The sequence below is a fragment of the Balaenoptera ricei genome, chromosome 11 (genome assembly GCF_028023285.1).
Source record: "Balaenoptera ricei isolate mBalRic1 chromosome 11, mBalRic1.hap2, whole genome shotgun sequence".
NCBI classification, from domain to species: domain Eukaryota; kingdom Metazoa; phylum Chordata; class Mammalia; order Artiodactyla; family Balaenopteridae; genus Balaenoptera; species Balaenoptera ricei.
Genome location: NC_082649.1, coordinates 57,843,827 through 57,860,969, shown reverse-complemented (window position 1 = coordinate 57,860,969; position 17,143 = coordinate 57,843,827). Strand labels below are relative to the sequence as shown.

General features: G+C 44.6%; 1 protein-coding gene across 5 annotated transcripts in view; it reads right to left on the bottom strand.

Moving 5' to 3' along the window:
* The window catches only part of ITGA9 (integrin subunit alpha 9), a 355,586-nt gene that overhangs the window by 31,192 nt on the left and 307,251 nt on the right, over positions 1 to 17,143 (bottom strand). For all 5 annotated transcript variants that reach the window (XR_009505770.1, XM_059939171.1, XM_059939172.1 and 2 more), the window contains exons 24-26: positions 7,102 to 7,227; positions 5,208 to 5,327; positions 1,012 to 1,113 (exon numbers count right to left, since the gene is read on the bottom strand). Coding sequence is in view for 4 of the 5 variants with exons in the window: in XM_059939171.1 (XP_059795154.1) it covers positions 1,012 to 1,113; positions 5,208 to 5,327; positions 7,102 to 7,227 (348 nt within the window). In the remaining variant the exon portion in view is untranslated. The remainder of the gene's footprint in view (positions 1 to 1,011; positions 1,114 to 5,207; positions 5,328 to 7,101; positions 7,228 to 17,143) is intronic.

The following is a 17,143-nucleotide window of genomic DNA, read 5'->3' as shown; positions in this document are numbered from 1 at the left end:
AGAGAGGGTAAAGTCTCCCTTGAGAGAAGTAAATTTCAGGAAAGGAGATGCAAAAAGCTAGCATCATTGCATAGCTCATTGGCCAAACCAGTTCAGAGGCTGCTGTCTCCCCATGTGCCTAGGACCTCAGTGTGGGTGTCAGAGAATGAGCCTCCCCCCTGCCTCCTGCCCCTGAAAAATAATAAAAGGCAGAAAATTTCCAAGAGCACCCCTTCCCCTCCAGCCTCTCCCACACCCCACATCCGAGCTCCCAGTTGCCACATATTCCATCTTGAGGCTGCTTACCGACTGCACTTCACAGAGCAGGGGTTCCCAACCCCCGGGCCACAGACCAGTACCGGCCTGTTAGGAACTGGGCCGCACAGCAGGAGGTGAGCGGCAGGTGAGACAGCGAAGCTTCATCTGCCGCTCCCCACTGCTGGCATTACCACCTGAACCCTCCCCCCATACCCTGTGGAAAAACTGTCTTCCACAAAACCAGTCCCTGGTGCCAGAAAGGTTGGGGACTGCTGTGATAGAGGATACGGGGTTAGGTAGGGAATGAAAGAGGAGTTTCTAGGACTTGGCAACTAGGATGTGACCCCTTCAGGTTACTCAAACAACTTGTTTTTGAAACACCCAGCGTTTATCCATGGAGCAATGTGACTGTGAAGGCAGATGAGGTTTCAGGGAAAGGTCTGAGAAAAATAAAAATAGTCTTGGCTCCAGAATGGAAATGCAAGCCCTGTCAAGGGTACTTCCAGAAGATTTTTCCTTTGTCTGGTCATAGCCGGGAGCTTTCACATAACAACAGCATCCCAGAGAACATGGCTATCACAACAAGAGCAGACCGCAGAAGTTCTCCACGGGGGCCTGGAAGCCAAGGCAGGCAAGGTCTTGGGTCTACCACAAAGCTGACATCTTGGCTTAGAGACCGCCTTTACCCTCAAATGCCAGCACCAAGTCTCCCAAGTCACCCAGATTCCCTCACCCTTGGAGGAGGGCTGTGTGTTGGGGGGGTGACCGACTCACCGTCATCTCCTCTGAGTTCCCACTGGCTACCTCCACCACCCTCAGGGCAGGGTCCACCTTCACCTTGGCGCGGGTCATGAACTGGATGACAGATGAACTGTCCTGAGGAAGAAACAACACAACTCACTGTAAGACTTTTCAATCACCATGGCTGGGCCCCGAGGTCCCAGGCAGAACTGAAATTCAAAGATTCCATGTGGACCAGACAAAAATTTCTATCACTGAATGAGACAAGAGATTTCCGGTCTCTCTCTTGAGGATTCTTTCATATCATAGTGGATGGCTGAAAAGCTCTGGAGTTTTGCTGAGTCATCAGCACATGCAGGCTTGTGTGCTGTGGTTTCCAAGTGGCAGGAGCCAGATATTTGGATCTTGGTATTGACATATTCCCAAAGAGCAGAGAATAAATAAAGCTGTTAATTGTGTACGACAAATCTAGGCCTGGCATTCCATAGAAGGTATCTGATTTACATTTCTCAAGCATCTTCCTGCCTTGACCACAACCCTCAAACTCTCCACATGAGTTCCTTTTAACTCTTTCTTTGCTCTTAAATGAAGCTGGTTGGGGGGGGTCAAAGCCATTTAAGCTGGGAAGAGGGTACCTGAGGGAGGGATGAGAGGGGGAGAGCATCTAGCTTATACAGTAAGTCCCCCCACATGTGAACGAGTTCCGTACCGATAGTGCGTTCGTAAGTCTAACAAAGTTAGCCTAGGTACCCAACTAACACAATCGGCTATATAAATAGTACAGTACTGTAATAGGTTTATAATACTTTTCACAAAAATATTACATGAAAAACAAACACAAAAAATAAAGAAAACATTTTAATCTTACAGTCCAGTACCTTGAGAAGTACAGTAGTACAACAGCTGGCATACAGGGCTGGCATCGAGTGAACAGGCAAGAAGAGTTACTGACTGGAGGAGGGAGAGCAGGTGGGAGATGGTAGAGCTGAAGGACCGTCAGCAATAGGAGACGGAGGGCAAGCTGCAATTTCACTCACCCCTGATGCTGATGGAACGCACGTTCACGTCTTTAAAAGTTCACAACTTGAGGAAGGTTTTTATGTAGGGAACTTACTGTAATTAGGTGATGGCCCGATGAGAAAGGGGATGGGGGGAGGGAGGTTGGCCCAGGAAAGTCTCAGGAAGAGCCCACCAGCCATTGCAGGCAGAAGCCTTGGTGTGGGCTCAAAGCCACCAATCCAGATAATGAGAGAATGGCTCCAAGGCAGTGATGGAAGAGTTTGGAAGAAGACAGGCGCTGGCAAAACTATGGCTTAGGGAAGGGCCAGAACGTCGAGCCGGTGGTCCAGATGGGGCGGCACTGACTGTGGAGGGAGAGGCAGGCTGCCTCCCATGGTGGAAACAGAGGGCAGAAGGCATCCCACCTGTGGGGGCAGCTGGGCTCTGCCGGCAAGGTGTCTTTCTACATTTACTCAGCATGCCTGCCATGCAAGGAGGTACCTATCAGATGCCAGCTTTGACCCACTTCTGGTTAAACCTACCCCCCAAAAATGAAAGTAAAGGACTCTCTCTACAGAAAAGAGTTCCAAGGGGCTCAGCTCATCTTTTCCAAAGAAACCACAAACCTTCCTGGGAGGACACCCGGGGATGCCACTCTGTGTACTTTACCTGGGAGTTACACACTAATTATTGTCCTTCTTTAAAATAGCAACAAAACACAGTTGAAGTGCTTCTGGGAAGCTTGTCACTCAAAAAAAAATGCTTCAGTGAGCTCATATTAAACAGTAAATAATTTTGTATGCAGCAATCTTTTACCAGTTTAACAGTTCTGCAGATTTGTGGTTTCATGGGTCAGGATATACTGTCTTTTCAATCTTAGATCATCATCATCATCATCATCATCATCATCTCGGACATTGCTAATGACAATAATAATAATGATGATGACGATGATAACTGTCAAAGTTAAAGGCCGAGCAGATGAGGAGCCTGGCACAGAACAGGCCCCTTGTGGTTGTAAAAAACAAATACTTTGGAAGAAACTGGAATCCTCTGATGATTAAAAAAAATCAGATCCTACATTTCAAATGAAAACTTGTTAAGGTCAAAACAATAAAACCTCAAATTCCCTTGTCTGTGGCCAGACCTTCAGGTCAAAGGAAAACTAACAGAAGTGGTGGCTCAGGGAACCACAAGGCTGGTTCTGCTCTATATCCTTAGGGAGGCGTGGCTGGCCTTGGGGGCCCGACAGAGGCTTTCCTCTGCACCTGGGATTTCTGCTGGTTTCTGCTGAAAGGGCACCAGTAGGGAGAACGGTTCTCCAACATCCGCATACGACACCCCATGGCTTCCTGCTGTCTTGGGATGCAGACTGGGCTGGATGGCCCACGGGGACAGCAGTCACTGGGACATGTTCCTTGGCAAAGGGTCACCATTGATCACTGAGAGAGAGAGAGAAAGCTGCACAAGACCAGGCCAGAGCTGGGGACAAGGAAGGCTTTGAGGCTTTGCGATTAAATTAGTACTAATGACTAATTTGTAAGTGCAAGCATCAGCCAACTGGGTTGAGGCTGAAAGAGAAATCAGAGTGGCTTCCTGCCATCAGTGCCGTATCAGGGTTCTGTCAACAGTGGCAAGTGTGGCACAGGGAATAAAACTGTCACCAGGGCCGTTTATCAAGAAGATGAACAGGATGGGTAAGCATACAGAATCATAATCCCTCAACCTGTCCTGGGGACCCAGGACAGTAAGGCACTTCCTGTGATGTGACATTCTGGAATCATAGGGTGACCAGGGGTGCTCTAGTTCATGCCTGGTCCTCTCCCAACACTATCCTTTTCAAAGGGAGAGGTACAACAGGGAAGCAGTGCTGTGTGCACCCAACTTGCCCCAAACCGGTTTCCCTCCAAAGAATCCAGGGAAAGCAGAACTGTTCACAGCTCTCCACCAGCCGGAGACGGAGAGTGGGTAAAACATCCTGTATCCCCCTGTGCCTGTGACTTATCAGGCCAACATGTTACTGCCATGCCTAATTTAAAAAATAACACTGGAATGACTTTTCTAAGGATATTCATTTATACACTGACAGTTTTATACAGACTAACACATTTAGTTTTTCCGAAGGAAAATAAAGAGAATCTCTGTGGCTAACATGCCTATTTTGTTTTAGCTTCACATGTGATTATTTTAGAAGATTCTTGTTGGATGTAGCCTTTCATACTCAGCAGCGTTTATGTTAAAATAAATCATAGTGAATGTGTATGATTTTTTTAAGGACCACCAATTCACGGACTGAGGTATTTTTTATGAACCACTTTTATAAACTTATAATAGTAAAGTGATCTGAGATTCACTGCTCAGTGCTCTGTAATGGTCTATGTGCAAGGGGAATCTAAAAAGGAGTGGATATATGTGTATGTATAGCTGGTTCACTTTGCTGTGCACCTGAAGCGAGCACAACATTGTAAATCAACTATACTCCAATAAAAGCTAAAAAAAAAAAAACCCTAAAAAAACAAAAGTTATCTGAGATTCAAAAGTTGGAATTCTGAAAAACAAGGTGTCATCTAAACAAGGGGTTGGCAAACTATGACTCATGGGTCAAATCCGGCCCTTTGCTGGTTTTTGTAAATAAAGTTTTATTGGAACACAGCCACACCCATTCATTTGAGTATGGTCTATGGCTGCTTTCACAACACAATGGCAGAGCTGAGCAGTGGCAAGACACTGTATAGCCCGTAAAGCCTAAAATATTTACTACTGGCCCTTTAAGGAAAACCCCTGATCTAAAACGTGGTCCCCAGAACAGCAGTAATGGCATCACCTGGAAGCTCCTCAGAAATGCAGACCCTCAGACTGCCCCCTGAGGAATCTGTGGTTTAACAAGGTTTCCAGGTGATTCTGACGCAAGCTAAAGTCTGAGAAACTCAACTGTGCAAACAAAACACCTAGGGAGCTTGTTAAAACAGAGATGCTGATTCCTAAAGGCTGGGGTAGAGTCCAAGATTCTGCAGTTCTAAGGAGCTCCCAGGTGATGCTGATACTGCTGGTCCTCCGACCAGACTTTGAATAACAAGGGTCTGGTATGTTTCCCTGGCATCATCTGCAGCAGAATTACCAATGGTGCTATCCAGGGCAGTTTTTTAAAGGGGGCAGGCAGAATTTTTTCTGCGGAAATCAATTCAAATGCTTTTAAATGAACCCCAATAGTACAGCTTCCCAGGACTTACCTTCTTCAGTATTTCTGTGTTCAGCAGCATGTAAATGTCTATAGTACGACTTTCTTCTTTAGCCAGCGCACTAAGATTACAGTGCATTGTTAGGCAAGAAATTCCTGGCTTTTCGCAGTCCTGAGAAGAACAAACAGAGAATGATCAAACCGTATTAAGAACAGACAAGAGCACAGCATTTATAGCACAGAGGGCTCTGTGAGCTTCTATTCTGAGGACCAAGGCCATTCCAGGTAGAGGAAATCCATAGGAAGATGCAATCATTCCTTCTTGCCACCAGAGGGCAATCAAGGGACTTCCTGCCTGGCAGGCACCAGAACATGCCTTCAAGTCTAAGCTCACTGGTACACCCTACCAAAAAACTGGATTTGCAAGGAGAAAGAAGGGTTTTTTTTGTTTGTTTTGTTTTTAAAGAAACACATTTACATATTTTGGGAGCACTCCTCTTATGAGTTTTGAACACAAGGTGCATGTCCTAGATTATGAGATTTCTGCCTGTGAAGTGACAAATACACTTTCATGCCCAATTTTTAGGTTGGGCAAATTAAAGGGCTACAAAGTCACATGACTCAAGAAACCACAGGAGTAAAGAAAAACACATTAAACCAAGAAAACACACGAATTACAGCTAGAAACCTAAATTCCAAATTTAAGTTACAAAGGAGGAATTCTTTTGTATTGTAGGATCCAAAATGTGCGAACATACCTTCACAATGTTTCACATGTGGGGTAAAAATTTCAGCCAGATACAGAGTTGCATCCGTCAAACAACTAGATATCAATATATCTAACAATTCTAAGGGCTTCAAAAAAATAGCTGATCATCAGTATTATGTAAGTAAAAATATTCCAACCTTCCAAATGGCAAACAGTCCTACAACTTCCACCGGAAAAAAAATCGAGGAAGGAAATGTCAGTGAGACGTGCCGTGGCCGAAATAAGGAGCTGAAGAGATGTAACCAAAGACACGGAGAAAGGAGGTTGTGGAAAAGCATCTGATTCCATCTTTAATACCTTCACTTTTTAAAAAGTTGAGGTATAACTTACATACAGTAAAGAGAATAAATCTTAAGGATCCATCTTGATATATTTTTACATACGTTTATAACAGATCAAGATATAGAACATTTCTTGCACCTAAGCAGGTTCCCTCATGCCCATGACTGTCAGTATTCCTCCAAAATTAACTGCTATCCTGACCTCCATTGCCATGGATAGCTTTGCTATTTCTGAACTTCATGTAAGTCAAATATTACAACATGTGTCCTTTTGTCTCTGGCTCCTTTCACTTAATATTATATCTGTGAGATTTACTTATGTTGTTGGTGTAGCAGTTTTTATTGCTCATAATACTCCAGTGTATGGGTACACTGCAATTGTTTATATATTCTCCTGGTGATGGATATTTGGATTGTTCCCAGTTTCTGACTATTATAAGATTGCTGTGAACATTCTTGTCCATGTCTTTGGGGGGATACAAGTACTCGTTTCTCTTGGGGATACACCTGGGAGTGGAACTGCTGGGTCATAGGGTATAGATATGTTTAGTTTTAGTATATACTGCCCAATAGTGGTATACAAAGTGGTTGTACGAGAACCATCACTCTTGATTAGACTCATACTAGTGGGAGAAATGTTTAACTTTGTGCTTGGTGGGTTGCAAAGGTTTTCCCTGTGCCAGCCAATGGAATTTGAAATGTAAATTTAACACTTTAATAGAAACCTCAGGCTGAAAAATAGGAGTTGACTACAGTCCTTGTGACTTCCTAAGCCAATTGATTAAAACCAGATTTGGGAAATAATAAATGCCAAATAGAAAACTGGCTTCTCATCTCAGACTTGCCTTCCTAATGAGGACCACCCATGTTAACCCAACAAGTAAGCAAATTCTTACCAAGACTTTTCTTCCCGACTTTGTGAAAAAAGCAAATATTGTATGGAAGATATTTTCTGGTTCTTGAGGGATGATACAGGGGGTTGGGTTTTTCTGGAAAGAACAGTTTCCCTTCTCCTGGCCCACCTGAAAATGAAAAGAAACCTGTCAGAGTGGTCCATCCCAAGAACGGATCATGAGCCTGGAATCCCTTATTGTAGTTGCGGTAGAGCCCAAAGTCAACTGTTCCCCCTGGTCCATTCTCCAGGGGACACTAATGGCTGAAAAGCTGACAGGCAGAAGTAGTAGCATCAACAAGGCCAAATAATAAAAAACGTGGATGCTAAGTCGTTAAATAATTGAGATGGCACACAACATGCAAGTGAGTTGTGACCAAGGAAGAGTAAGACTTAAGGAACAAAATAAACTTTAAAAACATCCTTATAGCAACTCTCTGAGATGAGCATTCATGTTCTTTGTCTGGAGAAAGAAAATGAGGCTCAGGTTAAATTACTTGCTAACAGTCACACAGACCAGAACTCAGGTTTTAAACTGAGATCTTCTGAGTTCCAGCCTTTAGGCATGGTCCACTGCCAGAGGTTTTCAAACTGTGTTCCACGGAACCTCTAGGTGCTGTGGAACCCCTCAGTGGATTCCCTAGAGAGGAGAAGGGGCACCAAGCAGGACTGCTCTGGGCTCCCATCTCTGTTCCAACTAGAGCATCAACCACACATAATGTCATTTAAAACCAGGATTCTGCTACCAAAAAAAAAAAAAAAAAAAAATGGCATCCACTGCATTGAGCCATACAGGAGCTTATATGCCCTGGGGAGCTCTTGCTGAGTTACCTGATTTTGCTTCTGACAGCTTTTAAAAGACCAGTGGAAAAACAATGCTGAGCAACAGCAACATTAAAAAAAGATCAAAACAACAGTACATAGTCTTCCATGTTGGTTTCTTTAAGAACAATACTATTTTTTAAAAATTAATTAATTTATTTCTTTATTTTTGGCTGTGTTGGGTCTTCGTTTCTGTGCGAGGGCTTTCTCTTCTCTGGCTGCGGCGAGCGGGGGCCACTCTTCATCGCGGCGCGTGGGCCTCTCACTGCCACGGCCTCTCCTGTTGCGGAGCACAAGCTACAAATGCGCAGGCTCAGTAGTTGTGGCTCACGGGCCCAGTTGCTCCGCGGCACGTGGGATCTTCCCAAACCAGGGCTCGAACCCGTGTCCCCTGCATTGGCAGGCAGATTCTCAACCACTGCGCCACCAGGGAAGCCCAAGAACAATACTATTTTTGATGCCTAAACTCTGGAAATGTTGAAAAAAACAAAGCCTTCTTTATATATTATCATATCACACTGTGTGTAGTTGAAGCTTTGACATGACTTAAGGTCAAGTTACAAAATTAATTGTTAGTAATTCATAATTTAGGATTGTGTGTTACAATCTGATTTCTAACCAGAATCATCTACTTAAACTACACTCTCCTTTCTTTAATGCCTTTGAGTAAAATATAGTGTGTTTACACTGATTCAAGAATGTTTCAGCTTCTCATTCATGGTAGGGAGCAAGGTCTAGTTTAAATTTTTTACATGGAAACTTCTAACTTAAGCTAACAATGCTAATCTTTGAACAATGAACTATAAAACAAGACCTCTAAATTTAATCTCTATTTTATCTTTGGTCTGAACACATATGCCAGGATTTACTATATATGCCTGAAGATAAATAAGATGAAGGTTTATTTCCTCAAATTAACTCTTAGAAAATAGAGTGTTGCCTTTAAAGGTCTCTCACGGTTTGGGGACTTACTGTTCTTTAAAATGCATTGCATTTTGTTTGTTTGTTTTTGGCTGCGCCTCTCAGCTTGTGGGGACCAGGGATTGAACCCAGGGCCACGGCAGTGAAAGCGCCAAGTCCTAACCACTGGACCACCAGGGAACTCAAGGGACTTACTGTTCCTTAAAACAGGCAGATTCTCAACCACTTACTGTTCCTTAAAACAGTAAGTAATTTGGTACTCTCTCAATTGCTTTATTCGAACCACAAAATCTGGGAGGACACACCAGTCTGAAATGGTCTCAATCAGTGTTGGTTTTGGATGCTTTTCGAGGTCACTAGAAGAATTAATGGGAAGGAGGCAATGAGATTTAACATAGATGTGGTGATTATTCCTGGGGTGCAACTGTAAGTTGTGATAAATATTTTAAAGCTCATTTTTGGAAAGCAAAACATTAGTTGATTATGTTGTGAGAATCAAGAACAATCACTTCTAAGACAAATGAGAAAAACAACTGCTGTAATGTTATGCAAATGGGTATTTGTGTCTTGCAATAAAATTTCAGCATCAAACATGGATTCAAAATGTTCCGCATTTCAAATAAATTAGATGAATTGAAGATGATATGCTTTGGAATACTGTCAACTAAAAAAGTGGCTTTAATAATGCTATCCATTGATCTCAAAAGATGCACATCTGCATAAAATCATTTTGTGAAATGTGTGAGTAAAAAGAGTAATATAAATTAATGTGGTATTCTTTTATAATTTTAAGTGCGCAACTACATGATTAGGTTAAGTATTACAAGTAGATATTTACTTTTCTTTTTTTTAAATTGAGGTTAAAATGTACATTCCCTAAAAATGTCCAGATCTTAAGGGTATAATCTGATGAATTTTGACAAATGAAATCACCCACATAACCACCACCCCAGTGAAGGGACAGAGCACGTCCATCCCTCCAGAAAGTTTCCCCTGGCCGTTTTCCAGTCAATTCCCATCCCCAGCCCAAAAGCAATCACAGTTCTGATTCCTGTCAAGTTGGCCAAAAAAGTCTGTTAAATTTACCTCTTTAGAAAAGTGGTGGATTGTGTTCTTTGGGGGTTGCCCTCTATTTGGGCATATATGGCACCACGCAGATAGAAAACATTTTGTTCATTGAACATTTGAGAACTTGAATGTGTGTGCTCATGTTAATTCCAATCATATTTTACTCGGAAGCACGTGGGTCTCCGCTTTTCCTGTTTGTCTTCTGGAGTGGACATTTGCTGAAAATCCACTGGAGAAACGGTCCTTCTGCAGCCCTGTGGGATTCATGTTCTTCTGTGGAGATGACCAGGCCTGGCCCCCCAAACACATTTGGTCTGGGTTGAGAGAGACGGAACTCTGAGTCTTGCAGGATGCATCCGTTCCTAATTAAAATCAGGGATGGGGCAGAGCTCCTCCTGGCTCTGCAATGGGCGATTCGGGTTTCCAAGCAGGGAGGGGAAGCGTAGGAGCAGAGTCCCAACCCAGCCAGGTTCACTGTCATGCCCACAGGACACCAGCACCTTGGGGGAGGGTGCTGGGAACCACAGGGTGAGGTGGGAGGAGCAACCGGTGCCAACACGTGGGGCACAGACACAGCTTGGAGCTCCATCTTCCTCTTTTCCCCTAGAGTCTTAGGGGCCTGTGAACAGGGTGATGACAGGGACGTGATGTGATCTGATGTGACATCTGATCTGCCTCAGGGGAATCTGGAGGAGGGAAGTGGAGGCTGAGTCTGTGGTGAATGAAAGTCTCAGCCAGTCGTGCTCCCGACTGTGGTTACATGGGAATCACTTCAATCGGGGAAAACGACGTTTTTCCGGGAGGTTCAGGGTGGTCCTCTCTCAAAGGAGGCCGAAGGTTGCTCCGTGCTGCATGGGTCTGGTTCAGACCAGCTAATCTGGTTGTAGACGCTCCCTCAGCAAAAATGAGCAACTTGGTCCCTGGCCAGGGTCATGAGGGTGAGGGATTGTTCTGTGTGCATGGATAGAACGTGTGTGATGGACACAATGGTACCCGACACTTGTGCAGCCCTCACCGTGCACCCCTGTGAGGCAAGTGTTGTTACTGTCAGCATTTTACACATGGGGAAGCTGAGAGGCAGGGGGGGCCAGGTCTCCCAGAGGGCAGGCAGCAGAGTTGGGCTGGAGCGCAGGCCATCCAGCTCCAGAGATCTGTTTGCAACCACTTCCCTGCCTCTTAGGTACAGAGGCTAAGGATGGGGCTGGGGTGGGAGTCATGGAGAGGTTGGGGGTGGAGGTGGAGGTGGAGGGAAACCATCCCTTCCTGTTCTTACCCCGGTCAAAGGGAAGGAACCATGAGGCTACAAGCCCAGGAATCCCAAAGTCCTCCATCCTGACCCACTTCTGCTCCATGGGAGATAAAGTGCCTGCTGGCTGGGAGGCCAGGCCACTCCATGCTGTCTCAGGCTGGAAGGGGAACAGAGCATCCTGGAATGTTGTTTCTGGAAGGCAGCTCCAAGATCATACAGTCCCATGGCCTCGGCTGACAGATAAGGAACCAGAGGCCCCGAGTTCTGTGACTCGTCCAAGGTCACGTGATTGGTTGGTGGCAGCAAGCAGCACCCAGTGAAGGAATCCTCGGGCACAGATGGCCTTGATGAACTTGACGGTCCTGGGCTCCTAACAGCTGATGCAGTTTAGGTCTCTGGGGCCTCAGTTTCCCCACTTGTGAAATTAGGATGGTGGCCTACGTGATCACTAAGGTTGTCCTCAGTTGCTAAGTATGCCCCTTGAGGATTCTCCTGCATTTTCATTAGAGCAGGGGGTCACCTAGTCTCCTGCTACATAGATAAGCAATTACTAAGCATCCACCCCCCACAACTGGGTTCTAACCACCCTGTCTGGTGGTGAAATCATCAAGGAGATGCAAGGTTTTCTTCTTGCAGACAATCCAAGCACTATGGCACTCATATCCAACAGCTTCATTTCCGTGGCTGGCCAGGGACTCTGCGGCCATTGCCCCCTGCTCATCCCTGTCCACCCACTTCTCATCTATTTTCCAGACTCTCTGAGTCCAAATGCTTCCCATGACACGGCTGCTCATCTTCCAGGACCTCTGGGAGCTGGAGTAGGCCATATCTACTGGAATGTGAATAAAAGAACTTTACCAAACACACAAAAAAGGACAAGAGGATACGGGACACAGTGTTAAGGCTGAATTTGGCAAAGGCAGCTATTGAGGGTTTGCTGTTGCCATTTGGCTTCCGCCTCTCCCCTCATCCTGACCCCAAAGAAAACATTGTGCAAGTTGAAAGCAAGAACTGGTGGTGATTTGGGAAACTGTGGGGAGCCCAAGAGAACGTGGACATCACTTGGTGGCAGAGTCCGGGTCAGCCTGGGTCAGGGGAACCTTCGTAGTCAGAAGTCTCCAAGGGCCCGGGCCTGTCTGAGGATGAGGTGTCCTCAGTGCACTCCAGGCAGCCTGGCAAAGCCTCATTCATGAAATACTGGGTTTCAAGTATGAACTGGGGCTGATTCATGGGTAAAATACTGAAAAAGGGAATTAACTCTCTGTGTCGAATTTATCATTACCTGCCACCAGGTGGAAAAGGACACCTAGAGCTTTTACTAAAGACTCTCTAGGGTGTGGTGGTCTGATAAAGGGGTTGTAAGAAACAGGGCATTTCCATGTTGTGGCCTCAAAAGAGGGGCCTGTACAAAGTACTTAGTGTTGTCGGCTGACCTAGAGTGAGAGAGAGGACACAGGTCTCTCCTAGGTTCCCAGAACACAGCAGCTTTAATAGAGTCCCTGTCCCTGGCCCTGAGGGACAGGAAAGTCCTCCAATGTGCTTTCTAAGTCTCTTGCTCCGAGCACATCACCTTGGAAACCAATTCCAGCTGCTTAAGGCCCCATCGCTACGCAGATATAAATGGGAATAATACTAGCTAACATTGGGTGCTATTCTAAGAGCTATGGGATACACTGAATCCTTATAACACCCACTCACAGAGGGTACTATTATCAGTAAGTGACATATAATTTATTGTCTAAACGGGGATATTTTTGAGAATGAAGTCGGGGAGTCAACCAGACAGAATAGCAAGACAGAGACATAGATCAGGTATGAACCAGGCACACTGGGACATCTGGTCTCCTGAAGTTTCACCCCCATTTTACAGATGAGAAAACCGAGGCCCAGAGAGGTTAAGGAACCTGTCATGTACCTGTCAGCTTTGACTGTGGAAGGAGTACCATCTCCAAAGTCTCCACCAGGAAGCTCCCTGTCCAGCCCCACCTTCCTTGCACCCAGGATGCACAGCCTCTGTTCCATCATCTCATGGTTTATCCTTTCACAGCCCTCAGAGCAGGGCTCCTATTGTGATTGTCAATCTTGTCTACAAATTTCTCTCTCAGCCAACAAGTCAGTCTCTGTCATGAACTGCATCCCTGACTCAGAGGAGGTGGCACTGCAGGTGAATTCAGGAGGAAAAGAGAACCTCTAGAGAGTAAAGGGAGCAGGGGAAGGGAATTCCAGGCAGAGGAGAACAGCATGTGCAAAGGCATGGAGGTGCAAACAGTAGGCTTGAGTCTAGAGAGCCTGGGAGTTCAACGTGGTCAAGCATTGGATGAATGTTGGGGAGTAGTGGCCAGAAATGAGGCAGGTGAGGTGGGCCTGGACACAGAGGAGGGCCTTGTAGGCAAATCACAGAGGTGGGAAGTTATCCAGAAGGTGGATTAACATGTCTCAAAATTAAGGAACCACTTTTCCTTAATTATTGGTATATTTTTGGTGTTATTGGTATATTTGGTATATTTATTATTATTATTAATTTTGGTATTACTGGTATAATTTTAACAGGCTAAAGCATGAATGTCCCCTTTCTACCAGCATCAGCCTCATTCCTTAACCATATTCCAGCTGGCTGGGTTCTAGGGATGGGAAGCGTCACCAGAGTGTCCCTGGTTTGATGCTCCCTGGACATAGTACATAGGAAATAAAAGAGAAATGGAAGATTAAATTAATAGAGGAATAAACTCAGTGACAACAGTTCTCCCCAGGAGCCAATCCTTGTGTCTCCACCAATGTGGGTCTTGGGCAAAGTTTGGTCTAGAAACTATGTTTGTTGGAATGACCTGGATTAAAGGGGGGCATAGGTTCATTTTTTAATAACATGTGTTTCATGTTAACTCACATTTATCTGTTAATCGTTGACTTTCTGTTCTCTGTTACATCCCTGGGCCACTTTTCCATATCATGTGACACCGACCACAGCTGATGGCAACTGGGTAAACATGACCCATCCCCGACTTACCACCTGCTCCTCTGAATTCACACGCCCCTTGAGCTTAAAAAACCCAGAGAATGTTTTGAATGCCTACTTTGCTAATTCAATTACCTACTGCCTACTCTTGGAACCAAGGTATCCGAAGATAATAAGTCCCCTTTCTGCCACGGGAGGCTGAACGTTGACCACAATGGCTGTGGCGATATTAATTTTAGGACTCCAATGTTTGAAATAAATATAGCCCTCATAAAAGGGTCAAGAAATGACACCAACTGGTTACTTAGGCCGATCTAAGATGTTTACTACTAGAAAGAGAAATAAGAGCTACATATTTTCCATTCAGCAAAACGTAAACTGTGATAGCTTTTTTTACAGTCTTAAAGAACCCTTTTTATTATCTTTTATGTTAAATCACATTGCTATGATTTTCTAAGTGTTTCTTGATATTGCCCAAAGAACAGTGAAAGATGACAACATTTTAATAATAAATCCTAAGAAAAATACTTTTATGTATCACCATTCATTTCAAGACTGTATAATGCAGACCCAGAAAAACCTAGAAGGGTTGGGTGCTCAAAGTCTCCATTTATTCACTCTGATTTCTTCAACCGCAAAGACATTTTAAGGGCAGAAAAACAGTGATAACCATCTTGGGTAGTTCCTTATAATGGATATGCCTAGCTCTATGTTACCTATGTATTTGAAAGGTTGAGAACACAATTTTTGTGTATGCACATCATTTAAAGGTAGGAGTTGTCAAAGGCATCCTTTGGTAGATCTCTCTCAAGAGTTATGAATTCTTTTGCTTTGTGAAAAGGGTCCCCTTGCTTATCAGTTTGGCAAGTTCTGATTTTCTGATATTTACCTCTGTGTGTAGCTACAGACTCCAATGTGTTCCTACAAATAGATGAAAAGGAGAAGCATTTTGATGATCACAACAATACAAGGTAAGTTAATATGAGGTTCTAGCTTTGGACAGGCCCTCCTAGCCTCACTCCGCAAGTGAAGAGCTGAATTCTGGTTTCGAACTGAAATGTGTTAATGAGAACACAGAACAGCCGTCCATAAATAAGAGCCCGTTGACAAACCTGCAGAGTTGGAAATGGAGCAGAAGGAGCAAGAAATGTAACAATAACCTAGTGCCTTTTAATTTCTAGAAAGGGAAAGACAGCAACTCAAAAAAGCCTGAAAAGACCATAACTTCAACTCCAGATGTCCTCTCTCTTTCTGGCTGAAAAGTTATCTTCTAAATAAAAGATTTGCCTCCCCAACCCCCTTCCCCATCCCTTAAGGCCATCACCACTGGGAAAAATTGTGTTTGATCTGAAAGGTCAGTGTGTTACTGAGACCAAAACTGAAACAGGAAATAAAGGGGCAAAGCCTCAAAACCAACATTCCAGAGGAAAAAAGAGCACGATCCATCATACAATTTTGTCCTCTGTATGAATATGCCATTATTTCATAAAAGATATCACTTCTTATGATAAAAGGCAATGATTTTTTTCCCACCAGCTCTAGGGTTTGGCTAAAATAATGGTGTTCCTCCCCATCCCCCACACCCTTTTCCTCTGGGTGTCACAGGCCAACATGCTGAAAAGTCAAGAGTGCAGGCCACCACCAGGCTGCCCTGTAAAACAGCATTCATTTACATTTTATCAGAGAAAGCCAAGTCTCCCCCACCCCACCCCGGCCCCGCCCCATGAGGCCCATTTCAAAGCACTGGGATGGCCTTTTACTGGAGTTAAAGTGATACAGATGGGATGTAGTTTCAGAGAAGCAGTGACACCAAAGAATTTCCAGATGTGGTCAGATTGTCTTTAGCAAAAAAGAGAGACATAAGAATGTTATCTGAGCACTTGATGTGCATGCCAAAAATACTTTCCTTCCACAGATAATGAAACATTTTGGAAGCAGAATGGTTTGTTGATTTGAATAATAAATGAGTCAGTAGCCCTGATGTGGGACATAACACAGTCCCTGGAATTGTATTGGCTTCTTTAAGCTCCGGTTCTAGCTCTTGGACCCATCTTATAGTGAAGAATGAAGCTCATACCCATCTTACGTTAAAGGATAAAGCAACACACCTATGGAATCACTGAGTTATCTCTGCATTTATTAGATGCATCACTTTATTATTGCTCTTTTACCAAAAGGTAAATAACAGTCATTTTCTGGATGCTATGTTTCAGGTGTAAGCATCTGTCTAACCTCTTACACTGGTTTTCTGAGGGGATACGCATCAGAGCAGTGGGAAGAGAAACCTAGATGTCACTCATTGAATCTAAAGCTTTAAGACTCCGTGAGAGGCCTGAAACATGCTTTCGGTCATGTGTTTAGGAGAAGTTAAGTGGAGTTAGCACCCTGACAGCTGGGGAGATAATGACTTCTCAGTATCTAACAATGCTAAGAAAGTTCCTTTTGGTCAGAAGAGGCTTGGTGGGTCTATCAGAAAGGAGTTTTCCTGTTTTCGTGCTTCTGATACACACACAATTAGTCCTCGGCAGGTTCAATGAGAACCATGTGTTTCTGGGCAATGGCTGATGTGTTCTGTTTATCCTCAGTGAGATTTCCTGTTATCAACTTTGCTAACAACCAACCCATCGCCCCTGCAGTGACAGGGCTATGTTGCTCTTAAGGAATGAAAAAAGGAAGAAGGAAAGTAAACTGCATAACCACCAACTTCTAAGGCCCATTTGTATTGGGAGACCAGAGAACACAGGCACCTCAGCATCATCACGCGCATGCTGCCACAAAGCGTTAATGCTTCCAGATGTCACAGCAGCCGTGCGCACGAGCCCCGCAACCCCTGATAGGTGCCGCCCTCAGCCAGCGGGGAGCTGGCCCTACTGCCTTGATTAATTCGCTCTGTCCACAAGGGCTAAAGGGCAGTCTCTGAACCACAGTGTGCACGCGCAGCCCAGGCTGGCGCTCATCCCCACCTTCCAGAGGGTGCGGGTCAGGTGTAAGCTTGCCCAGAAACACACACGCTTTCTCCCTCCCACCAAACTA